Below are 27,125 nucleotides of genomic sequence, written 5' to 3' on the forward strand. Positions count from 1 at the left end.
ACAAACTAGTATGGTCCTACAGGATCACAGTACACGATACGTGTGGTGAAAGCCCTTTTGAAGATTTCCCTATTGCAAAGTTAACCCAACCTGGATGGGTAGAAGTAAGAATTATGTATGGGACAGCACCAAGGTCAGAGAATGTATTTCCAATTCACAAAGTAAAAACAAAGCATATTTTGATTCTAAACATGATACCAAGAGTGTAACCTTAGGAGTTGGGCAATGGGTCAGAATCAAAAAGGAAAAGAAAGTTGGAAAACTGCAGCCTCGTTTCTCTGAACCCCAAAAAATCTCCAAGGTAATGCGTAATACGGTCATGTTAGATGATGGCAGTATTCATCACATGAGCCGTGTTGTCGTTGCACGACTTCAACATTCGAACAGTGATAAAATTGTCAAGGAAAGGGATATGGGTGGTGATTACTGGTGGCTAAGTCCTGACTGTAGTTCAGAATCGGGTACTACACCTGTGTTTACACCCAACATACCACATGAGACCACTGGTGTAGATATAGCGACAAAGCAAAGAGTTACACCTGGCGATTCAATCAATGAAACAATTTCTGAATTAACGCTTGATTCTGCCAATTGTGACTTGCCAACCATCTCAGATAATACTTACCAATCTAAACAAACTGGTTGCAAGGATAATATGCCTGTCGTCACGAGGTATGGCAGGCGTGTCATCACACCTAAAGTTTTAAATGATTTTGCATGTAATTAATTCACTCATTGATGATTGTCCTGTAAATAATTTTTTTAAAAATTAGTGATTTGTTTTTCTTTTATTAATAAGAAAGAGGATGTGTAGTGCTTTAGTACTTTAACATGTTAGAACCTATTAAGAGAATGTCTCTACATCACATAGAATGTGTATAAATAGTGGAACTGTAGAACGTACAGGGATTCTGCTACAGATGCTGATAAGAGATACCAGCACCCTTTTGCCTCTGGTACATCAAATCTTAATAAAGAAGATTGCTATTAAAGATAGTCTCTGCAGCATCACTACACCCTGCCCTTATTTTCTTTCTTTCTTTTACAAATTAAGCACGATAGCCTCTTTCGGTTTCTGTTTCATTTGCGATCTGAAACACGGGGGAGCAACTGCCAGAGTCACACCAATCGACAGTCAACGGGCACCCACAGCGTATCCAAGAGACACTTCTGACTCCTACACAAACCCCTGTCCTTCTAGAAAACCCTCAGGTTGGAGGGGGCGGGTGATGTTTGCCGGGTAAGCTTCGGGAGCCTAGGCAACGCATGTGGTAAACTCCCAGACATAAAAGAAAGACTCGGTTATAGTGCTGTTATAACCTGTGCAGTCTAAGACAACATAAATCGGCGGACATCTTGTAGTGTTCGCTTATCTGGACAAACGAGGTGATTATACAAACATGTTTAATAGGACGGGCTTATCTGGCTGCTGTATTGAATATGGGCTTATTGTTTATTACTGTGGACGTTCTTTACAACGTAAGAAATAAATAAAGGTAGATTTTTATATTTACTTATCGTGTTAGAATGTGTGTTTTAATCACGTAGAAGTTGTCTGACAAACGCCAATACGTTTTTAGTGTATTAAAATGGTGCATTGGTTTCGCAGGCTAGAACTCTTCAACGGCGCATTGGTGAGGCGGCCGCTCGGATTTAGTGCTGCTGCTGCTACTGTGGGTGTCCGTCTTCTATGCCCGTACCGGCTGCTGTCGATGTGCGTCTTCTATGTCCTTGCCTGTCCCGCCGCACAGAGCCTGTCTCCCGCTCCTCCACGCTCTCAGCTTGTGACAGCCCCCGGTTCAGAGGAGGCACTCTTCCCCAGCACTCGTCCGTTCCCACTCGTGCCGCTTCCCGGGACAGCTCCGTAGGCCTCAGCCATGAAGATCGAGGAGGTGAAGAGCACCACGAAGACCCAGCGCATCGCTGCGCACAGCCACGTGAAGGGGCTGGGGCTGGACTCGGACAGTGGCCTGGCCAAGCCTGCCGCCGCGGGGCTGGTAGGGCAGGAGACCGCTCGAGAGGTGAGGGGAGATGTGTAGCTGCGGGAGAAGCAGCGCAAAATGATGGGGTTCACCTGAAGAGTGGTTTGAGGGGCCCCTGGGATGTCACAGGTATTTCTAACCCTGAAGCTGAATGAGGCCCCCCCCCATCATGGGGTCCCCATCCCATACACCGAAGGGACTGTAAGATCCTGCGTTACGCCCCCGGAGAGAGGACCGAGCTGTCTCCATGTTGAATGAGCTGCCAGCATGCTTTTTGTGTCTTTCCTCCCTCCTCCTGCATCTCAGCGTATCATCCCTTGGAAGATGGTACTCCAACCAACCAAATGCCTTTCAGAAATTTGTATGGTTACACCCTCCTTAAACATGCATCAGCCTTCCAAATATGAGCCATTTTCTATTGACTTCACTATTTCATTTTATGTTATTTGACACTTGCATGGTACGCTCATGCCAATAGTGCGGCATCGTGGCGCTATTCACTGTTTAGAGCATATACAGACAGACCTGTGTTTTTGGTTGGAGTGCTGTGTTCTTATACTGCTGGGCAGCTCGGTCAGATCAATGTTCATTCGAAATATATGGTAATCCGCACGACAAAAGTTAGAATCCTGACATGGCCGACTCGGCCTTCCTTCCGATGTCAGTAAATTGTGTACTGTTAAATTTGGTTTTACTAGCGCCTGTTATCTACTTAGAACTATTCAAACTATTATTATTTATTATTTTTAGTGTGGTCTGTATGGGAAGATTTTGACGAGGCATGTGAAGACAAGACTTGCAGGGAAGGTTGCTTTTAGTAGGTGCAATGTTGCATAGCAGTATGTTTGCGAAATAAAGAGTGCTAAATGCAGAAATTGTTATGTTTACCTGTTGACGGGGCTGGAGCATGATCGGTGTGTTATCCAGCTCTCGTGTTAGTCGAGAGGCCCTGAGTGTGTAAAGTAATGCAGCATTATATTTGTTTATTGTGTATGCATTGGTGCCCTGGAGATGCAACCCAAGAAGAAAACCATAGACACCTAAGGAAAGGTTCTGTGTGCTTCACCCATAAGCGTTGAAGGCTCAGCAATCTGAGTGTGTTAAATTGGGATCTGAGGTTGAGAATGCATTGATCTGTTTCCTAGGGGTAGAATGTAGGTATGTGTCAGGTAGGGGTTCTGGCTCCGGAACAACAATATTCACACCTGATACTGTCCAGAGACCACAGACTGACACACAACCCCAAATAAAAGGCCTCATACAGTAATTAGTCCTGTTGATGTTAGCTTATTTTACAGGGCTGATGAATTCTTATCACCTGATGCCCAGGACATTTTGTTTGTTGCCAATGGCAACACGTTTTCACATTTACATTGTTCAGTAGACAAGCAGGCCCAATTCTCTGAAGCACAGCCCCTTGGCTGCAGGCTTACATTAATGATCTGTGAAAGGATTGCCTGCTACTGAAGCAAGATGTGTATATGGTCTTTATGAGTCACTGTTGCAGAGCCTTTATTATTACGGCCAGTGCTGTAAGGAATGGCAATGAGGCCAGCCTCAATTAATTTCAGTGGTTCTAGTACAAAAACGTACATGTTTGTAAAAGATAACCATTTGAGGCTACTTATAATGCTACCGGACTGCTTTCTAATTACATGCAGAAGCCTGAATGTAAGACTGGTGTTTATTTATTAGTACTTTTTAATTTCAAAATAAAATATGCACCAAATCTTTAGTAAAATGTGTTTGAAAAAATACAGAAATTAATTGAGGGCAAATCAGTGTAAAACTATTATGGGAAACATGAAAATAATATACGTGCCCAGGTCTTAAATAAAGACATAAGTGCACCCACAGATATGTCTTTGCATTTGTGCAGATTTACAACTTCCAGGAGATCGCAAAAGTGTACCAGAGCAGGCTTGAAAAGTGTCCTCCTACCAAACCTTTGTGAATACCAATTTTAAGTCGAAGCCTACCAGACAGCAGCCGTTTGGTTTGCTAACGACATCTTGGGGACATTCAGAAAGCTTCCCTGGGAATGCATTCTGCCTTTTGCTTATCATTGGCTTTGTGGTTTGTAACTCAAATTTGCTTGCTTTCTATTTGCTGGCTTTATTTGTTTTGGGCTGACTAACTTGAGTTCGTTACTTACTTTGCCCAAATCCTATTTGCTGTATTCTTCCACCAGAACTGAATTTCTGTAAACAGGCCTTTAAATCTTGTTGTTATTTTGCCACATTTGCTGTGCTTTCAAAGACAGAGGTCAAATGTCTGGATGTGTCTTACAGGGGTATTTACTTTTTGTTGTGATTTATTGTGGGGTCTTGAGATGTGTCCATCTCGTGAGTAGGCTTGGGTGGTGGTGTTTTCGGCGCTCGCAGAGTGCAGAAAACTCTGCTCCGCGTAGTGCAGTGGACGTTGGCGAGCGCGAGTTACAGCTCGGCTAGAATTTCTACTCGAGCGTCAGGAAGATCAGCGCGAACAGCAGTTTGCACTGCATTCCTCCACTTGGCGGTACTAGGCGGAGTTTTTGTGTGACTTGCAGAACTCCGCCCTTTCCTGCTCGTGAGCCCCTCAGGTGTTCTATGTCTTTTGTGATGGCATCGCAGTGGTGTTCTCCGAGAGGCAGTTGCTGGCTGCTTGGCAGGGTAGCACCATGTCGAGAGTCGTTCGCTTACTTCAACAATAAATATTCTACAAGAAAATCCTACCTGCGTAACAAGTGCGTTACTACACTTTTCTTTCTGTGATTTCATAGTGAGAAAATCCTGCTGAGTACCCAGGTGAGATAGAATGGCTGAATCTAAGTTGCTTTATGGTAAGTTGTTTTGTGGTTCCAATATATTCAAAGAATCAGGGGTCCTAGGTTAGTGCAGGATGTTTTTTCATTTTTTCTTATAGTTATATAAGGTTCCAAAGCAAGAACCGCAATGCATAGGAAGCAGCTAATGTGTTTCACCCGTTCTCTGTGTTCAGGGCTGGGGCTTTCTCAAGGCTTCCAGTGTAGGATTCATGACAGAAAATAAATAATGCAAAACCAAAGGGAATGATGGACGGAGTGTTGAACATTGCAAGCACTCACCCCCAGTCAACTGATCTGGGTTTAATCCACAACCGTTCTTTAGCCCACTCTGCCACCCCAGGCAGGGTATGCTCAGACGTGAGTCCCTTGCTCACTTTGCCAATGGATTCAAGCAAGCCTGGCTGAAGACGGCTGAAATGCCAGAAACCGGTCCTAGGAAGCTTGTTTCCGGTCCAGGGAAGGCATGGCTTGGCAGTTCGGGCTGGACTGTTCCCATGAGGGAAAATCAGATCCTTGCTAGAATCCAAACTCTATATAATATGAGCATAATTAGAGAGGTTGTCATCAGAGCTCTGATATAATGAGAACGGTGTCACAATTTACTACCTCCTTATAAATTCTCCTGCCTTTACCAGGTACTGAACTGTTCCAGGCATGTGGAAGGACTCTTCTTTCCACCAAGGACTTTACTTTGAATTATAGATTTAGTCTACCCTACCACTAAATTTAACTACTTGTGTTTGTAATGTAAAAAGTGCGCTTCTCTTTGGAATGGAAATGTGACAAAACTATATAAATGTACCTAAACAAAGGGCGACTACAAGTTAGGGATGGGTGAAAGAGTAGTGTGGGTATATTGTGATACAAGGGGCCAACGAAACGTAGCTATTAAAGGGCACAGCAGGAGGTGAACTAAGAGCTGGTGAGTTTTGTGGGTGCAACCAAATGGGTAAAAAAGCGTGACGGAGAGGGCAGGACAAAAATAGGTAAATATACTTGCATTAGTGCGAGGGAAGGAGAGTGTTGGAGTGGTTGACCTGTGAGGTGGTGAGATGAAGTGTGCAAAGGATGAGCAAGTAGAGAAGGGAAAGAACAAATGCATGTAGTGGTAAAAAATAACAAGCATTTGCAATGCAATAGGTCTCGCATTAATAAAAGTTTGAGTTATTGGTTTTGCATAATTATTTGCAAAGCCTATAGCTCAGACTTTCAGTAATGCGAGACTTATTGCATTGCAAATGCTTTACCTTTGGTATAATCGCGGCACCCGTGCTTTACTTTTAATTTTTATAAGTAAAGCGCGGGTGCCGCGCTTATACCAAAAGTAATGAAAAACAAGTGGCCGCGCATCACGCCTGTGGATGGGCACGATCATAGCTCCTCTCACGGCCTATTGGTGTCTATTACACGCTTGGTGTGCGTAATAGACACCAATAGGCCATGGGAGGAGCTATGCGTGCGCTTCGGGCTAATTGCGTGCAGTCTTTTAGAATAAGACGCACGCAAAGGCCAATGGGGGGGCTGAAAAGGAAACGCACACGCAGGAGTGTGTGCGATTCCTAGGTCAGCTTGATTTCCCCCGTTTTTCACCTACTAAAGGTCTTGCGACCTGCGCGAGCTCTGCTGCGCAGTGCAACGCAGGTCGCGAGACCTGAAAAGCAGGTAAGAGATGATGTAAAGGAGTGGTGTGCCTGGGCAGCAGTAATAGAGTTGCCAACATGGGAGTCAAAGGCAGTAAAAATAGAGGAGCAAACAGGAGGTGCAGTGGGTGGTCTGTTCATTAACTATAGTATATGCCTGACCAGCTAGCTGTAACAAACCCTCCAGAGATCTCGTGGCTCTTCGGCAGTTCAGTTTTGTGAAGTTATCTCCTTGGAGATTTATCAGCCAGCTACGTCTTGTCAATGTCTTCCAGGAAATTTAGACTTCACAGCTCTCTTTTTCTCCTACTTTCATCACTGCAGCAAGTTGTCGAATCAAGGGCTAGCCCCTAGGCATAGGTTAAAGGTTCTGCTCTTTCCAGGCATCTGGCTAGCAATGCGGTGAAGTCACCTTAGCACAGGTAGGAACCCTGAGCCTACCAAGAATTGTCTTCTTGAAAGCTCAAAATCTTCCTGTTAGGAGGAAGTATGCTTTGTTATTTGGTCTTGGTTTTCATTTGGTCTTGATCTGGGCAAGTACTCAAAAAAACTAAAGAGGGTCCCTGAGGTTCTAAATGTAGGGAGAGGAGAGCAGGGAATAACCAGAAACAAAACAGGGACCTCTCCCTAAACATTAATTAATACATAGGTCATGGATCCTAAATGAGAAAACAGTATAATTGTCCCACAGAGCAACTATTTATAAAGTTTTATTTATTAGTATTATTATTATTATTATTATTGTATCAAAAGATATCATTTTTTTAAATATATGTAAATTCATTTGTATAGAAAGAATAACATTACTTAATTCAAAAGCAGAGAGACCCCAAAGCAAGGACAATACAGAAACAATTTGGCACCACACATCACACAAACATCAGTCATACCATACAAATCCCAACTGAGCAAGACATAAATTGTACATACCACACTAACTAACAGAGAACAATTGCCAAATACATAAATGATTGCCATATACAAAATACAAAAATAATTTCAAGGCTAAGAACAGCGCCGACGCGCGTTTCGGAGTGGAACCTTTTCCAACAGTTCCTTTGTCAGGGCGCAGCTGATACAGTTTCACTTTATAATCAGAATTCAGTCAGTAGATCATAAGCAATTTATATAAGGTGGTGGGACGGGGTCTTTATAACAAGTATATAGAATTGTATATATGCCACTTGACAACCGAAGAAATCTCGAATTCATAAGACCAGTCAGTCACAGGGTGTGGAATTTAATAAAAAATCTACTTGTTCATGGGGCAGGTTGCTTTAAAAATAAACTTGTCCTGTAACAAAATCCACTTGTCCCTTTTGTGCTATGTAATGCGGCGACAAATTATGTCAGCAATCTCATTATATAAGAGCTCTGAAATAGCCTCTCTGATTATGGCAGGGCTCCTTCCAATTAGGTGCAAAGAGCGTGAGTGAGTAAAATCAGCACGGTATGAGCCGTTTTGACACTGTAGCACGACGTTTGTTGGTTTACTCACTCACGCTCTTGACACCTAATTGATTCACCTAGATGCAGCTTGTTACTATATACACAGTTATTCACTTGTAGTTATTGTAATATTCCACGACACTCTGGTAGAGCACGTTCAGCCAGCTGGCTTTTACTTTCTTAATCTCTGGGCATTCGGCGATTTTTATCACGCATGCACCTAATAAACTCTCCCTTCATTTCTTGCTAACACTCTATGTGCAAATCCTATCGTTGCTGACAATGTACCATGTTAATATTGTGACAGTTTGTGACATTTCTGGTTACTCTCCATTTTTGTTGTAGTTCCACTCTGAAGGAACAGAATTCATTCATTCATCCTACTCTCATTTGGAAATACCCTTGAAGAAGGTTTTTTTAACCCGAAATGCATTGGGAATTTTCTTATTTTTGAACTTTTGACGAAATATGTAATTTTGATATAATTTGATGCTTGTTAAGAAGCAGATTAGCAAGCAAAAGAGATTTGCATATGTTCATTCTTGAAGTTTACACATAGGCATTTGTTTGTCTTAACACTACTAGTATTTTGCAATGTAATATCTTGAAATTTCTTTGTTAGTTTTGCTTTTATTCTGTAAAGAATTGTAAGAAATCGCAATAAGAATCTGAAACCATAGGGACAATAGCAGTGCATCTCACAGACCTGGGTGATCCCAGGCCTTGAAACAGGTTACTATTGCACAGGGGTTAGGGCTGTACCCCTCAGTGAGGTAGCACGCAGACACACCATAAAATATTCGCTCAGCTTTGCCACTACACTATATAACACATTCTCCATTAGGTGTGCAGGTCCACCCACATACAAGGTAGACATAAAACTTCTTCCAGGTTTGGGAAAAAAGTTGTTGGAGGGAAAGTGTACTTGCAGACACTCAGATTTTTGCATGAGCAAATCTACAACTGCATATTTGCTCATGCTCAAATGCAGTTCACAAATATTTTCTAGGCGTACTATTTCTTGGCCTACTTCTGTAAAGTCTTGTGAATTCATGAAAGCTATATATCTGCACTTAATGCAAGGACATGGGTGCACTTTCGAGACTTTATTTAATCAATGGGCCCCTAATTTGGTTTGAGGTTAACCATAACATTTTGCGTTTATTATAATTCTGTCTCTTTCTCTCTCTTTCTGTCGGCTAGCTTCAGGGTGAGTGACTGACTTCTGTTCTTTCACAAGGATCATATCGACACAGTCATTTTGTTAAGTGCCACAAACTACTGTGGCAATGTGTGCTTTTTGAGACCAAAAACGATTTCTGCTTTAGCCATTGTTTGTCATAATGGTGAGGGCCCGGCAGCTCCCACACCAATAAGATTTTACAAAAACCATGCCAAAACCAGCCGAGCATTGACAAAAACAAAAGACTAGCCAACAATTTCATACCTACTGCCTTTACCAATGCTTGTTTATTTTTTACGTTTCCCATAATCATATTAAAACTGGTTACACAGATTTTCCATTATGAATATTTTGGGGAAATACTAGGATACATCAACACATTTTAGTAAATGATTCTGCAAAGAAATGGTACCTAACATTTTCCAATAGTTTAGCTAAATGTTTTTGAATTTTTTTGTGAACATTGTGTTTTGAAAGCAAAGAATCGTCAATCTTGCTTTCAAGCTTCTGCAAATATTTGCATCTAATCAGAGCATTCTGGGAGCATTATACATAGCCTCATATTGCTAAACATTGAAAACAAGTGTATACATTTTTATACTAGAACCACTGTCAGTAGTGCATTTTGAGCTTACAACATTTGCTTAGAGCACTCACCCAAATAATAAAGGCTTTGCATTAATGAACCAAAAATACAAGTTTGAGCAGCATTAACACATGGCCACAAATATTACCTTAACTGCAGGCAATGTCTTTCTCTGAGCCATAATGTGTTACTGTAAACTGGCAGCCAAAGGGTGTGTGCTGCTGGGGGTTGGGCCTACTTCTCCCAAGGACAAAATGCACATGAAAACCTGTTACCCATGGCCCCAAACAATATGTCACGGGCATCATGCTATAGGAATTCCACATCCCTGCAGTCAGTAAAGGTGTCCTCTAAGTAAGGAGCATGGTCCCCGAAGTATATAACGCTAATTGGCGAAAGAGACACTAAGTACGGGGCTTCTCACTGTAGTTAGAAAAGTGCTTGAAAGACCACAGTCATGGTGGCAGGTCAATCAAAAAACATCTGACTAAGTCAAAAATGGAGTGCCATATACCATACAGAAACCGGCACTATGGACGTCCTGCACTTATCAAGTACAAAATAGGGTGCCATATACAAAACAGAAACCAACACTATGGACGTCTGTTGTTTATCATGGTGGAGCTTGTATCTGCGCTGTTCTTAGCCTTGAAATTATTTTTGAGTATTGTATATGTTTCTTGATCTGGGCAAGATCATCATGTGTATTGGAGTCGCATTGGTGCAGCCAGAGAGATCTGGTTGCTTGGTGAAAACAAGAAACACAGCTAATGGGAGAAAAGGGTGTTTTTACTGTTCAGTTATCTAGTGTAGGTGTCTCCTGAAGCAATTGGGAACCTCCTTCTCCGCCCGGTAAAGGGACATTTAGGTTGTTGGGTTCACCTTGGAAAAACAATAGTTTGCAGTGAAAAGCTGCCATCGTATCATTTAAAAAAAATTTAAACATTTTTATTGGCATTTGTATGTTAATAATGCTCAGTTTGGAACAAAAAAAACACAAAGGTTAGTTGGTACAACAACATGGTCAGCCATATTAATGAGCTCCCCCCCTCCCAGCCATGCACACTGTGTCCAAATTGACACGCACCGGGCTTGTTGAACAGCAAGGGAATCCCGCTAGCTAGTGGGGACTAGACATACCTGTAATTGACGACCAGCAGCCAATCTCCTCCCTGGTATGCTGTAAAAAGTTATTTATCATTGGACTAGAATGCCATTGTTAGTGACCACTCACCTCAAAGCGTAGTGTGTGGTTGAAGTAGCTATTTTCACTCCAGATGTGGGTACATTTTGGCTATACCTCTGTAAACAGCTTACCTCTCCTGATTTTTTTTTTTTGTGAAAACTTTTTATTGATTTTCAAAGTTTCACGGTACAAAGACACTATAGTATACATTTGTAGCAGCCTTATTCTGTACATATCGTACCCTACTTCGTGTGTGGTAGAATTCCATCGCTGTATAGTTACAGTCTTTTGTACCCTAGGATAAGTGTTACAAGGCCTGCCGGGCTTACCTCTCCTGATGACTAACAATGGTGAAATGCGGAATGATTCCTGTAGATTTGCAGTCCTACAGTACACAAAATGAAAATATAGGGTTAGCAAGCAAACAAAACAGGCAGTGCAGAACAGTTTGATAAAACCACACAGAGCAAGTCTGTCTCGACGTGTCCCATAATGCTATCAGGAGTTGATTTATTTTCCTTATTGCCCTCCCTCCCCACATGGTAGGGGTTACATTTTGCAGTTGGATCACTGGGTTAGGACATGAGTCCTGATTATCCTTTTCACTGTCCATTTTTGTAACTGTAGAGAAGATAGTTTAATGAATTTGTATTACAGGACGAATGCTACAGGCGTGGTCTTCAGTGCTGAAAGACAAGGGGCTGTTAACCATTGAAGGGTAGCAAAATAACTTTTGAATTTGGAGAGAGTCAAGTGGCAGATTTTAATGTTTTTTTTCTTAACCTAACAGTCTCCTATTGGGTAGACCTAGCTGGTCAGGATTGCCTTAACCCTTTGGCTTCCCTATTGATGTATATTTACATAACAAACGTGTTCCTCTAGTTAGCCTTTATGATGTGTATACCTACAAATGTTGAGCCCCAAGGCCTGGCACACATTATATAACTTTTTTTCCCCTCTGGATGGGAAACAATCTCCTATTTGTGGTGGGAGGAAATTTGCTGGTAGACAGTCACTTCTCTCCATGTTCAAACTCCCAAGTGAAGTAGTCGGTGTTAACTTCAAGCCACCTTATTAATATGTATGTGACATCCCATGTATTTAGAAGAATTAAGAGGAATTTCTTAGCCAGGAAAAAGTAGGTGGACGGGGATATGAAAGGGGATAAGGGCATTCATCCCTGCCTACATCTGCTTCCTAGCTACACCTTCCCAAACCCAACAGCACACCCACCCCATGGTCTAGTCTTCCTGTAGGTTGGGAGTGCAGGAGGAGTAACACAGCTCCAACATTCACTCCCACTCCAACAACAGAAGAAACAAACTGGGAAGTTGAGGTACTAGGATTGGTCCTATTCCTTTCACTTCCATTCTCATCTTCCTGGTTCATTTCACACCACTCCTTTTCCACAACGCTTCTCAGTCTGTGAGCAACATTGAGAGAGAAAGGATCTATGTATGTTTGCCATAGCTGTTTGGATTTTTACTTATGCTAAATCCAAGCAGAATCTGGCTCCTTGCTGGGTCCTGACAAGGCTCTTTCCTCTTGCAATGCGCTCTCCATGATTGGCATTGTGAAAGGAAGGAGCCATATGTCTGCCTCAACGGGAAGACTGGCGCTGTTTGAATTTTGTGTTAGCCCAAGAACAAATCCAAACCGTGTCTTGGTTTCTCTCTGGGGCGAAAGATAAAGTTTGGTGCACCCAAAAGAAGCTGTATCATGTTTGGATTTTTTTGTTTGGCTAAAAAAAAATCCAGAAAGCATCTGGGTGGGAGCAAAGAGACATTTGCCACCACCCACTTTAGTTGACTCATTGCCTCAACCAGCCACATAGCCTAATTCCCACCCCAATCACTGTGCGTCTTTACACTCCAAATTTCATCTTTCTTCCCATCTGCACCTCTTTCCGCTTTCTCCCATTCCCCCCCCATTTACTAGTTATAGCAAGATAGATTTGCCACTGGTCTGTGTGCATATGGTAATGTGTTCAAATCTTCCTGGCAGTGATGGATGCATGGCTCGTCATATGCATTAAAAATAATTAGACCCCAGCGTGTAAGTCTTTGCTTACATTTGTAAGCTATGACTTGAGACTATCATATGTAGGGCAGATTCAACCTTTTTTTTAAAAATCTTCCAGTTTTGACTTTTTTATTCTTTGTCATGGTATGAGGGCCACACACACAAATGATGGACGGAATGCTGAATAAAATCATACATTCACCCCAAGTCAAGCGATCTGGGTTAAATCCATTGTTCTTTTGCTCATCATGCCACCCCAGTTTAGACCCATCCATAGGCAAATCAGTATTGACCCTGTGCCTCGTGGGAACAGTCCAGACCAAACTGCCAAGCCATGTCTTCCCTGGACTGAAAACAAGCATCCTGGGACCGGTTTCTGGGTATTACCCTTCATTAGACAGGCTAGCTTGAATCCAGTGGCACAGTGAGCAAGGGACCCACGTCTGGGCATACCCATCCCACTTAGGGTGAAGTGTTACGCAAACAAATGATGGACGGAATGCTGAATAAATCATACATTCACCCCCAGTCAAGAGATCTGGGTTAAATCCATTGTTCATTTGCTCACCATGCCACCCCAGTTTAGACCCAAACTGAGCAAAAAAAAACAATGGATTTAGGCCCAGGTCTCTGTACTGGGGTGAATGTATGACATTGTTATGCATTCTGTCCATCAGCTGTTGTTTTTGCATTTGCCACCCCGAGTGGGACGAGTATGCCCAGACGTTTGTCCCGTGCTCTCCGTGCCTCTGGAGTCAAGCTATCCTGGCTGAAGAGGGCTGAAAGCCCGTAACCGGTCCTAGGATGCTTGTTTCCAGTCCAGGGAGGACCTGGCCTGGCAGTTAGGGCTGGACTGTTCCCATTGGGCGCAGGGTCAAGACTGATTTGCATATGGCTGGGTTCAAACTGGAATGGCATGGTGAGCAAAAAACCCGCGGATTTAGGCCCAGATCTCTGTACTGGGGTGAATGTATGACATTGTTCTGCATTCTGTCCATCAATTGTTGTTAGGTCTCGCCTGACCCAGTGCATGCGCTGGTCTTTGCGAGACTTATTGAGAGGGCTCCAAAAAGTGCTACCAGGCCAGCCTAGAGCTACAGTGCATGTGCGCGGGCGCGCGCGCCGCGCTTGACCGCAATTACTTTCACTTTTGCGCCCCCACGACCGCGATGCAGTTTGATCGCGATCACTTTCGCGGCCGCACTGCCACTTGTTTAGTAATCTCCTCGAAAGTCTGGCTCGCTGTTTATGCAGATCCCGCAATAGTTTCGCGAGCTAATCTGCTAATTGTCATGCTGCCTTTTGGCGAGGTTTGCGGTATGCAAATACCACGAACACACATGCATATAAACATTTGTTTTTACTGAATAACTGCTGGCATATTCATAGCGAGTAATTCCATGAGAATACTTCGCTCACACAGTGGTAGGCTGCAAGCAGGCGGGCAACTAGAGCCAAATTTCGGGGGGGGGCTGAAAACGTTTCGGGGGGGGGGGCTAAGTCTTCCAGCCATAAGCAGAGTGGCTGTAAGAAGGGGTGAAAACACAACAAAAGCCTCATTAACGAGTAAATGGTCTTTTAAAGACCCGTGAAGTACTCTGGTGCGGCTGCAATTAGACGGACGCCAGCCTGCGAGGCTGTCTCAGCCGGGCTGTCACACACGACGGGACGTGGAGTCCAACCCTAATCACATCATTACCCTTGTCAGAAATTCTGAGTGGTAGACTACGTCATCAGTGATGGTATATCCACATTAGGGAGCCGACTCCCCATGATGGATTGGCCAACATTTTATAACCAGAGACATAGCAAAGTCATTTGGAAGTGGTCCCTCAGTCGGAAGGGGAGTGATGTATGACAGGCTCTGCCGAATTTATAACGACTTGGCTACTTCCCTATTGCTTCTCCTCCACAGTCTGGAGACAAAGTTGCCATCAGGAGTTTTAGCACAGAGGAGGCTTCTGTGAGGAAGGTAGCGCACTGCACAACTGCTTGGCCAGAACACAACATTCACCCAAATATGATGCCTCCCTGGGTTCATGGTGTGAGCTGAAATGCAGACAGGCAGCAGAAGACTGCAGGGCCCTCATTCCTTCTCAATGAACGCATGGATGCATCCCTTGATTTCATCTCTGCAGCTCAATTAATGCACTCACCCCTATAGGTATCTCACGCTTTACTGGTAGCTGCTCGTCTAAGGTGCCTGCTGACTTTGGTGTAGGGTGTAGAGCACATTTAATGAAAGTATTGATCCCACCTTTTACATTTTCTTCCCAGAGATGCGCTTGTCAGCTAGAAAGTTAAGCGTAGTAATAGAGGCAACTGTCCTGTTCAGAGGTATTCACAAGGCATGCTTAAGTCCAGCAGCAACACCGAGCATGACTAGTGCAGTGATTGCGCGTGCTGTCCCCTGGAGTAAATCTGAGGTCCAATGAGCTGCATCCAAGTGGTTCTTGCATGGCCAGGAGATCTTCTTTCCCTACATAGGGCCTCATTGTGGGGACCATGGGTGCATGGGATGCTTATCGTAGCTGATAAATTCTAACTTAGAGTTGTTAGAAATTTATTGGATGCGATGGTTATTGTCCATGTTAAGTTTTGCTTGAAAATTGGAGACAACCCATTCTGTCACTCTTTAGATTCTGGTAGGTTTGACATGCTGAAATGTAATAAAGGGTGCATTCCGTTGCAGTAAACTTTTGCACATATTTCACTTGCAACCCCTGCACAAATCGGGGTTTGATTGGGCATCCCAGTTTACTTGGGCCCTTTGATGGCCAGGTGTTCTGACGGCACAGACCCGCATTTTGATGGTTTCATCATTGGGATGCAAGACATCCCTTTTTTTTTTTAATACTTCCTTTGACAGCACTGTTGAAAAACGTGGCAGCCTCTGTGAGGCCTGCACAAATAACATGGCTACATTTGTCCTTCACTGGGAACCAAACACCCAATTGTAGCGCCTGACTCTTAGAGGGTAGCGTTGCAGAGCAGTCTGAGGCTTACTCAAGGGAGGTGGTGTGGGCTAGTAATCGCCATTTGCAGGTGCACAAAAATAACACTCAATAATTGATTGTCCAGTCTGCACTTTGTAAGAGTACATTTATTAAACACACACACCACTCAATACTATGCACCAATTTACAAATATACATAAGCTGTTGGAATTACTTTGTGACATTGCATAACATCTCCACCCCTCCCGCAGGGGGGTGGGGTCTAGTACCACCTCTCCCATGTATGCACATCAACTTGCCCCCAATGCAGTTAGTTGAACATAACCTGGAGCGAGGGCCCTGCGCACTGGCACCATCCCAGTGGCGACCCACCCCATTACCTCAACAAGCATTAAAAAGGGGTAAACCTGCCTTGGTGACAGATGACCCTGACTGAGCATCTCCTACTGACCATAAAGTATGCACCTCTATATCTTAAGGGCTAGCAGTCTGGGGTCTTCACCTAAGCGCAGCAGCAAGAATCCATGTTTACGCACACTTTAGAATGACAGTACTCATCACCTTGGTTGATCATTTGAATGCATTGCAATTACAGCCCCTAAGGGCATCACAGATGAAATCCCAGGATTGCGCATATACAGCCAGACACCCTAGCAGGACTGTCTGGCAACATAGCCCCACTTGGCTTATGACATCTCTTTACACATGGGACTTACAGTCCCTTCAAAAGAAGTACTCCTGGCAACTACACTTCTCCTGCAGTGCACCTCTTCACTTTAAAAGGAATCCCAGGTAAAAGCATGGGATTACGTAAATACAGCCAGACCCCCTAGCAGGAACGTCCGGCAACATAACTCCATTTAGCTTAACATCACCTTACACAGGTACTTTACACATGTGACTTTCAGTCCACCTAAAAAGAAATAACCAATAGTAAATGCATTTCGGTGCAATTACACCACTTCACCTCCTGGGGATGCCCTTCTCCAGACATCCCCAACTCAGCCCTTCACTCCATGATGCACTTCGTAGTACACCCTCAGCTGTAGAACATAAGTTCCAGCCTAGAAGGTGTTAAAGGCTGGCTGAGCCCTTGAGGGGTTATTCTTTCAGATGCCCCGTGAAACTTAGGGGTGGACTGTTCTTCTTTATGCTTGGGGAGACTGCGGTGCTCCTGCAGCCCCCCTGCACCCCTTTTCACACGTGAGGGTGACCCCCCCCCCCCTCCTCTGGGAGCCACAAAGCACCAAAACGGCAGATTTCCAAATGCCTGGCGAGGCATTATGGGGCGCTTCATGCTCCTCTTTACCAGCCCCAGCCACTGGGAACACTCTCCTCTGCCCTCTGGGTCTCTGAGGGGGTAGTATCAGCAGTGTGCTGTCTTCCGTGAGGGTGACCCCCTCCTCTGGGGGCCACAAAGCACCAAAACGGCAGATTTCCAAATGCCTGGCGAGGCATTATGGGGCGCTTCATGCTCCTCTTTACCAGACCCAGCCACTGGGAACACTCTCCTCTGCCCTCTGGGTCTCTGAGAGGGTAGATTCAGCAGTGTGTTGTCTTCACTGGCTCCCTGCGCCAGCCTTTCGCCAGGCTCGCCTTCTGGGCCTCTCTCCCTGCGCAGAGGCCCTTGCTTCTGTGCACCAGTCCTGGGCTCTTCTTCTGGTTTCTGATAGGGCCCTGGGGGCAGTCAGGGGGGTCTCTCCTTCCAACTGCCCATTGCGCCAGACTCCAGCGCCTTCACCCTCAGCAGACCACACCCCAGAGAGACCTTCTCTTCCTGTGCAAGCACTTTTTAAAAGTTGAGTAGGGGGCTGGCAGGAAGTCTCTGTTGGTCCTATCAAACAGCGACACATCTCGTCCCTGCTCCTGCTCCCTCCTTCTTGTCCAGCCTCTGAGCTTGTTCAAAATGGCGTCGTCCAGGGTTTCTGCCACATGTCTCGGAAGCACCCCCCCCCCCCCCCCCCCCCCCCCCAAGCTTCCTTCGCTCCTTGGTGCAACCTGGTGCCTGGCACCCAGCGACAGCGGATGATGGATTGGCCTGTAGCCCCACCCATCTTCTCTTCAGTGGAAGAAAGGTTATCAATCCATCCAGCTGAGGTCCGCCCTCAGCCTGGGTCTGGTAATGTCTGGCTCAGAGAAATATGAAAGTTCTGGATGACCCAAAAGCAGTACAAATATGACTTTGGACTCTGCAGAATACTTATTTTCACCTTCGCTACATTGGACTTAAGTGCGTGTCCGGAATCTGTAGGCCTAACGGAAGTTAATCTAGCCATAGACCCCACATTCCCTTAGGGGAATAATTAAGTGAAAACACAGTAAAACACACTGACTTTCCCTGGCATGTTTCTTTCCAGCCTATAAAGCCTATTCCATGTACACACGCGTCTGCATGTAACCAGCCCGGTGTCCCTTACTCCAGCTGCTGCGCCGTGGCCAGGTCAAGCCAGGGGAACAACAGTAAAATCCCCATGCAGTCTCTTACATCCTGAGTTCACTGTGGGTGAGTCCCAACTTATGAGGCTCCCCCACAGTAAAAGCTCAACAATTAGGTGCTCAAAAAGCGAAAAATCCGGGCGGCCCATAGTGTCAGAACCACCTTCTAACAAGCACACATTGGTGGACCTAGTTCTTTTCTGACAAAATCCATTTTCTTTTTGACTTCCATGACTTTCATTTTGTTTTCATTGTTTTTTGCCAATATCTTGTCTTGTGTATAGTCTGCGCAGTGCTGCAGAAGGGTGAGGGCGAAAAAGAGTTTTGTGGAACACATTTGAGTTTTGACGTTACTCATTGGGTTGGCTTTTTGTTTCATACGTAGCATGTGAAGAAGTGAGCCATGCACGTTTGACTGCTGAAGAGCGGTGGGCTTTGTCTTTTCCCAGTTCCACACTGGGCAAAAGTTTTGTTCTACTTACTGACTTGTCCTAGTTTTTATTTTTCGCTTGTGTGGGTAGCAACTTTTCTCTTATTTCAATATGTTCCCCAACATATAGCTGAAATATTTGAGCACTGACTGTTAATCCTGTTGAGAAGGACTACTGTCTGAACTATGAGATTATTTAGTATTGGTGGCCCTGCCTTTTTCCCAAGAAAGAGCAACGAATTGGATTTGCACATACTCTCTCTACGTCTGCTGGACATTCTTAAGGAAGTGTGCTATTGGCTTCTCAAATCTCACATTGGATCACTAAGAGAAATTATAGCAAGCATTGGCATAGCCAATAGGTCTCGCCTTTTGGAGCTTATAAGTGTTTGCCAGGGCCGGACTGGCTACCGGGCGTTTTGGCATGCTGCCGAGCTGGGGGCTGATTTCGTTGATGGGGACCTGCGTGTGCTGAACGAAATTCGTTTTGCTTTGTTTATTTCGAAGCACACTTAGGTCTCCATCAACAGTATTAGCCCCCATCGCAGTGACATCAGCTACCAGCTCGGCACCATGCCAAAACGCCTGGTAGCCAGTCCAGCCCTGGTGTTTACCCATGCAACAGTTAATGTTGTTGCACCAAGGATATTGTGCTGCATAACTAAATATTTATAAGGTCCCAAAAGCGAGACCTATTGGCTATGCCAATGCTTGTTTTTGTATGGTATGAGGACCTGCATTTGAAGTTGGCTGATCATCTCGGAGGCCGGGATGTAGATAGTACAACCCTGGCCACTGGAATTATGCAGCAAGGGAGGACCACATTATGTTGCAGCAGTTGATGCGGCAAGAAAATGCAAATTATGTGACATAATGCGGCACATTTTGTGATAGTATCAGTTCATTATTTTGTTATTTTTACACCTTGCACAGACGAGGGTTTCACCTCAGTAATAGTGTAACACCCAAATACAGCAATATACGACTGAAAGGTGAACAGTCGACCTTTGCGAAGTGCCTTTTGCTGCGCAGCCACTGGTGTCGCCACATTTTAGTAAGATGGTAACAATTTTTTTTTGTTAAAATGTGCAAATGATGGTTTATGTGGCAAATACGGCAAATCCATCATGTGAAAAATGCAGAAGCTGCAGAATTGCAAAATTCTAGAAGCCCTGAGTATAACATGCTTTTCATATTTATATGAATGCTACTAAGCCTCTAATAGAATACCAAAGGGTGTTAAATCGTGGTCTCCTTTTCTATATTAAGAACAGTATAAAAGATTCAACTATGTACACTTAGTGTGTTTTGCTTATAATGTACTGATGGTTTCACTTCCAGGCATGTGGTGTTATTGTGGAGCTGATAAGAAGCAAGAAAATGGCGGGCAGAGCCGTGCTTTTGGCGGGACCTCCTGGCACTGGCAAGGTACTTATTCCACTTTCTTGTTTTTTCCTTTGAGAGATTTTTATTTGTGGAGCACAGAGAAAAAAAATTAAGTGCAGTGTTTAAGGCGGAATGGTGTGGCAGTTGGGCATGAATTTGAATGCAAGGAACTTTTGTTTATATTTTAAAATATTTTTACTTTTATATAAGAATAAAGAACAATAAATGCCTCATTGGTCATGCTCCTCATTCCAGAGAAAAATCCAAGTGCATAATAGTGTAAATAGATATTTTAGCAATTTGTAAATCTGTGGAGCTCAAGAGGTCGTCTTTCCATCTTCTACCCAGTGTTCTCCTGGTGGTTGTCATTTGTCGGAGAATACCTTGTGCTCGGAACATTTGTTAAATGCCTTATCCCTTAAAACCCACCATTCCATTCTTAATTTAACCCCTTCCATGCTGCGCAAATTCCGCCGCTGTGCTGACGGAATCTTGCGCGGGCGTGGTCATGACGGAACGGTTCCGTCATGAGCACAGCTCAACCGTGGCTCATGACGGAACCGTTCCGTCATGAGCACCGAAGGGGTTAATGCCGCTGGGACAGACTACTCTTGACATCCAACATAGGTCTCACTAGCTAGAGTCACTGTGGAAAGGGATAAGGGTGATCTGTCCTTTCCAGGAATGATGTGTACAGCTACCTCTTGTGACCATCAGCCAAGCTCAAATCTCTTTTACTGTTTCACCACAGAAGCATCCTGATGTTTGACGGCAGGGCATTTGCTCTTTATAGAAGCTACTGTTTAGCCCCTCGTTGAATTCTAGCAGTTTATTTTACCAGCAGCGCAGTGAGGTACAACACTCAAACTGTAATAACATTTTAGAGCACAGTCTCTGGTGCACTCTCTGAAGGCATTTAGCCCATCGAGCAACTTTTCTGCCTCTTTTCCAGTGCATTCCAGAGCAAACGTTTTGGAGCATAGTTTGTCTACTTGAGCCACATCTGAAATGCATATAGCCGGGCTCTGCGCCTTGCTCCCACCTGCTCTTATAACTGTTTCCATGCTCGTGCTTTTTGTTGTAAGATCAGCATGCACTGTAGTTTTTAAAAGCTTTTGCCCCCGCTCCTCTAATGTTCTGCAGAGAAACTGTGATGATTCCTTATCTCTTCTAAACAGCAAGTATTGTGGCCTACAGGATTTTTTCTTGCATTCTGTTTTTATTTCATACATCATGTAAAAAGTAAGAAAGCAGGGTAGATACAAATTGGGACAATGCAGCTGACCAGTCGTGGGAATCTGCAAATCACGCAACTGTTGACTCACAAACACTGACTGCAATCCTATGATCTGCTAAATCCGAGAGTGCACAGCTGGGAGGCTGTCCTTGATGACGCAAGACCGCATCACTGCATCGTTTGCCGCACTTCTCTGGTTCACCCTCTTGGCCAAGAGAAACCCACAGGAGAAGTTGAAAGTCAAGTTGCGGTCCCGGTTGAACCATAGCAACTCATCAGGAGATCAACGAAGCCCTTCATTCCAGCTCTAAGCTGGTCTTGGTTCTTCAGAGTTCACAGCCCTCTGGGCTTGCCACCACAGACTCTCATACCATATGTCGTTTCGGCCTATGCTTTTTAGTTGCTAGTTGACTAAATGCTTCAGTACCTTGGCTATAAGGACCTTATTTGAGTTAGACTAAATGGAATGGTCAAATTGAGTTGTTGTTTTTAAACCACTGTATAAACTATAGATAATGGCATTATGGCTTGGTTATTTTCATCACCTTCATGAGCGCTTCAAGTGGTGAGATGAGGGGCTCATCTTGGATGCAGTTGTGAGGATATCTGTGACTGCTGTTGTGATAAAGTTAGGATTCAGGGGCGATATTCTCCCCGCACCCCCAACCCCACCAGGTCTCTGTAGCTAGGGTACTTGATTAAGGATGTACTCAAAATATGTTTGAATACCTTCACAAATGTCAAGATATTGCTCGCAGCTTTGTCTAGGCTTACCACGAAGTCCTTAGTTGATTTGGAATGGAAGAGGGATGGAAGGCAGTCCTCGGTGGATGAGATGTATGCAGTTTTAGCTCGTCTGTCAATAGCATAGATATGACCTCTCACTGCACACTTCAGCACTCTGCAACATGAGCTTGCCACCCAGTCATGGGCAAACTGCACACCATCAAACCTCTATCCATTTAAACATTGTATAGTGTCGCATGCACTGTACCACAAACCACTCACTCAATGGCAAATAAATTGCTTGTGTGGCTACCTAACTGACCTTCTATCCCCCACTAAGCTTACTCTTTTCAAAACATAAAAACAATTAAGCCATACCAGTTGTCATTTCCTCTTTATTTGCCCCTTTATTATTGCAGTTGCTGACAATGCATCTAGAATTTAACAGGGCCTCTTGCAGTTCATAAGAGTAAATGTTTTGCCTTTGCTAGTAGCAATATCTCATCCATCGCTTCATTATCTGCTTTTGACCCTGATTATTATTAGTGTGAAATGATTGGTTTTTCTCTCGTGTACTGCAAATTTTACAACCTGGGACGTATACAGTGCTTTTTCAAGCCCTTCTCCCTTTACGACTAAAATGCATTCGTAGAAGTCTAAATTACTCTAGCAGTGCAGATGTAATGTGATCTTTTTTCAAGATGGCGTATTCAAATTTTCTAATTTGAGTAAAACTGTTTTCCTTTCTCATTGTCATCAACAGACTGCTTTGGCTCTTGCAATTGCCCAGGAGCTGGGCAGTAAAGTCCCTTTCTGTCCTATGGTTGGCAGTGAAGTTTATTCCACAGAGATCAAGAAAACTGAAGTCTTGATGGAAAATTTCAGACGTGCTATTGGTGAGTTACATTCCTGGGCAAGCTTTGGCTCTGAAACTTAGTGAGAGTTGGAAGTCTGGATTCCTCCTTGCTTGGCTTTTTTTCTGTAGCTGGTTAATGCAATAATCTTAATTTTCATGAATGAGCCTTGTAAGTGCTATTCCTAGCAAAATAAGATCAGTTGGTCATCTTTTCATGTGAGACTTTATAGTGATGATTATTATTATTGACTCACAAGCAAAGTGCTTTCAATAAACTTGCAATACAAGTGTTAACGTTAATATAAGGAATTAAGTACCCCCTGCCGTACATTATAAGGATATTGCAAGTCACCAGGGAGTTCCATAACCACATAGGGTAACACGTCAGATTTTCATACTCCAAGGTGACTTGCAATATCCTCATCATGTACACCAATGGGTACTTTATCCCATATTCTACATAGTAATACATGGTCACACCGCCATCTCTCCCACAAATCACTTGAAACCTTGGTGCGTAGCTCTTTCATATAAAACAGGTATTAGAAACGGGTTCAATACAAGTCATGTTTTTAAATTTTAATCTTGAGTAGCCTGGAATGTGTTGAAGCGTCCAGAAAGATTCTAGCTTTCTTTATCTAAGGAGTGCAAAACATAAACATATTCTCCCTGTTTGTCATTGTAAGTTTTTAAAGTAGAGCAGAAGAAAGAAATGCAATTCTCTGTTTTTGTTGCTTTAAACAGCTGCTTCAATTATGCTCTGTGACCTGACCTGCCTTTCACCTCTGCTGTTGGCTGTTGCAGCAGGCATTGTGAGGTCAGAACTCGACTGTAATAACTTATGATAGTCGAGTTCTGACATCTTGTATTTATAATCAGCGACTGGGTGCGTCACTAGTTTCCGATTATTAAGAAAATAGACTTCCTTTTATAAAGGGATTACAGAATACCCTGTATTATATTTTGCATACTGCAGAAGGGTGAAGGCAACTTTTTTGTCACTAGTCCTTTTTTGCTTAGTTAGACAGTTGGTTATACCTGACAGGTTTTCAGATTCCTTGTGTGTAATTTCTGTGTTTTCATTGTGTTTGTGTAATATTTGATGGCGTTATGTGTGATACTTTGGGTGACACTTTATCAAGAGCACTTTACTTGTAATTCAAAGTTTGACTAATTATAGACTGGAATGGCTTCTGTAGTCTGAAAAATACCAACTGTTGAGTGTTTTTTCAGAAGCAAGGGGAGATTCAATGGAGACATTCTTTTTTTATGCTGACCTCTAGGAAAGGACCCTAAGTTTGGTCTGGTTCCTTCTGTTTGATGTCTTTGTCACGGGTAGGACAGGGATGTATCTGTAATGGAGACTATTGTTTCTATCATGTCGCTCTGCAGTGTCTTCCCTCACTTTTCTTCTTGGGTAGCCTTCTGGGTTTTTGTTTCTCTCAGGGTAAACTTTCCACCTCCTGTACATTCATTACTCTACATTTGAAAACATCAGTTTTACAAGCGCTGGTCAAACCAAAGGGAGGGAGGGATTTGTTTTTCTCAATGACAAGACTTGTTGCTGTTGCTACTATTGGCCTCAGTTGTCAAGTTCTCACCTCCCCACACCCCCTTACTGGGATGGGAATGGCCCCTGCATGGTGTGTATTCCTGCCCCCGCCTTGAGTGCCTGACTGCATATGAAACGGGTGTCTTTTTTTTTTTTTTTTATCCTAAAGTCAAGCTAATCTAGTATTTGTGCAGCAGACTTCGGCCTTTCCCCGGTAATATTCTGTGAACCTCAGATTCCTGTGCTGACATTCCATGTTGAGTGCCTTTGTGTGCAATGTGTGTCCTACATGTATAGCACTGTGTGTGGTGAGAATTCTTTTTTTTTTTGTCATTTCAAATAACCATACAAACTTAAAGAGCAGGTTGACAACTTGGATATAAGGTTGGGGGGGCTGAGTGGGGGAGGGAAAGAGGTAGGCATTTCATGCACATTTAGTGTCTTGGGATCCTGCTATATTTTGCTTCTCGTCTGGCTTTACACTTGCTTGTCACACAGTTGGCATCTCTATAAAGGTCCTTTTCGGTAGGCACCATCTCCCCTGGTTTGTATTCGTATAACAAAGTTTCTTGTTCCCTCTACTTCTCCCATCCATGCCTGAATTCCTCTGATCTAGGTTTCCTAATTACTATTCAGTGTTTCCTTGGGAGTAGTGCTGTATCTTAGTCTTAGAAATGACAGGAGTGGTTCCCAAACATCCCAGTCATCAGCTCCCAGTAGGCTGCATCCCGCAGCCAGTGTTCTACTTGTGGTGTGGTACTCCCTTCCCAGTGTTTGGACAGTAAGAAAAGCATGGCTAGCAGTCGTCTATATTCTGGTGGTTCCTCCTTAGAGTATCCCAAAAGACTGACTACTGACGTCTATACTGTGGTGTGCCCAGTGATTTGTTGGAGGGTATGGTGTATTGCTGTCCATTATTCAGCAATTTTGGGGCATTCTCAGGCCAGGTGCAGAAAGGAAGCTTGGTGTGTGGTGAGAATCTTCATACAATGACCAGAGACACATGGTTTAGCCTGACACAAGATTGGGTATTGATGTAGCTTCCCCACACAGTAGAAGTGTATTGCCTGCATTCATGTGACTGGTGGGTGGGGATCTAGACACTGAAATAAAGGAGGATGGACACAAGGCTACCTTTAGAAATTCTGTAGGGTATGTGGTAGCAAAGGCCTACGGATTGGTTCTTCCTGAGCACTGCCATTTGGTCGATAGTAAAACATGGGGCAGCAATTTCTTTTCAAGGTCTAGAGGTTTCTAGGCATTGTTTTCCCTTTGTTACTGGTACAGGAACGCTGATGATAAACAGGTGCAGATATCTCACACTTTTATTTTGCGCTTTGTCCTGGATACAAGAGGGAGCTGGTCTAGTCCTTCAGGGCTCCTCTCAGGTCATAGAGCTCCTATCCAGTCATCTTATGATATTCTGTAGGTCTATAAAGTGTTGTGAGGTGGGTGCCTGGAGATGGCACATTTATGCCAAAAACTAGTTTCTGGGGTCAACCCTAACCTCCTTCAGTAGTTGCTGTTTGTCTTACTGCAAACAGACCCAAGATCGTGAAAGAATTTGGCCACACTAAACTTGGGATTTGGGGGCTTGATACTCAAATATTGCCCTGGGATCCTGTTGTCTCCCTTTCACATATGCCAGAAGTGTAATATGTGAACCTAGCAGACCTGTCAAGCAGGATTTGACACTGCAGTGTCAAAAGTGATGCCCGTACCCTTCATATTCTGTGGAGTTCAGAAGTGTCATCTCTGCACATTCCGGTCAGCCTATTGTTTGCTCCTGGGGGGCATTTCGCTCCTTTTTTTTAAACCCATTCAAGTCTAATCTGGCTGACAACATCAGGAGAGCTGCTTCAAATCTGCCTCTAGGAACATCACACAAGAAAAAGGTAACTTTCTTAAAGTTACTTTCCCTTGATATTTATTTTAAAAAACCTGGCAGGACACACATGGCAGCCAGATCTTCCACAGTGAAATTACCTTTTTGGACTTTGTCGCCGTAAGTACACGGCAATATAAATTTTCTACATGTCCCACTTTTAAATTCCATTCCTCCTAACTTGTGGGCTGCAAAGCTTGCATAGGGGTGACTTATTTTTTTTCCAAGTAGTTCTTTATTAGAACACAAAGTATACATACATTGTTGATGGAACAAGCATGTAGGTTACTCTAGTGAAATCATGCAATAAGCGCAGTTAACATAGATAAATTGCATCGATGTTGGGCATATAATTTATACAGTACTTCATTTGGTTCTCAGCATCCATATTGGTCAGCAGATGTGCTTCGTGCTGTCCTATTGGTGGATAACGGATCTACGTATGTCTATCACTAACCGCTTACTTCTACTAATTTATGAAAGTGCCTATCTGGGGCTTGAAAGGTGTAACTGTATATACGTGGAGCAAAGCTAGCATCTCCTGCAGTGGAGGCATTGTGCCCCCACAGTTCCCATGATCCATCAAGATGTGTAAGTATGTTGTGGCGATGACGAAAGGATGATAGTGTCTTGGGCATAGACCCACCCCGAGGAAGGGAGCAAAGGAGGAGGAGGAGGAAGGTAAGCATATTGGCCAGATTTGATGTGGTATGTTCTTATAGTGTGGGAAGGGATGTAGTGGTTAGTACAGCGGTCTCAGATGTTGAGAAGGATGTCTATTCCCTTATGGGGTTCTTTCAACTGTC

The 27,125-nt window shown here is 43.8% G+C and overlaps 1 protein-coding gene across 1 annotated transcript in view; it reads left to right on the top strand.

Moving 5' to 3' along the window:
• The first annotated feature begins 1,714 nt into the window (after nucleotides 1-1,714).
• The window catches only part of RUVBL1 (RuvB like AAA ATPase 1), a 140,025-nt gene continuing 114,614 nt past the window's right edge, over nucleotides 1,715-27,125 (top strand). The window contains exons 1-3 of the mRNA XM_085624400.1: nucleotides 1,715-2,021; nucleotides 20,019-20,105; nucleotides 22,790-22,922. Coding sequence (XP_085480526.1) covers nucleotides 1,878-2,021; nucleotides 20,019-20,105; nucleotides 22,790-22,922 — 364 coding nt within the window. The 5' untranslated portion in view covers nucleotides 1,715-1,877. The remainder of the gene's footprint in view (nucleotides 2,022-20,018; nucleotides 20,106-22,789; nucleotides 22,923-27,125) is intronic.

This window comes from Triturus cristatus, chromosome 9 (genome assembly GCF_964204655.1).
Source record: "Triturus cristatus chromosome 9, aTriCri1.1, whole genome shotgun sequence".
NCBI classification, from domain to species: domain Eukaryota; kingdom Metazoa; phylum Chordata; class Amphibia; order Caudata; family Salamandridae; genus Triturus; species Triturus cristatus.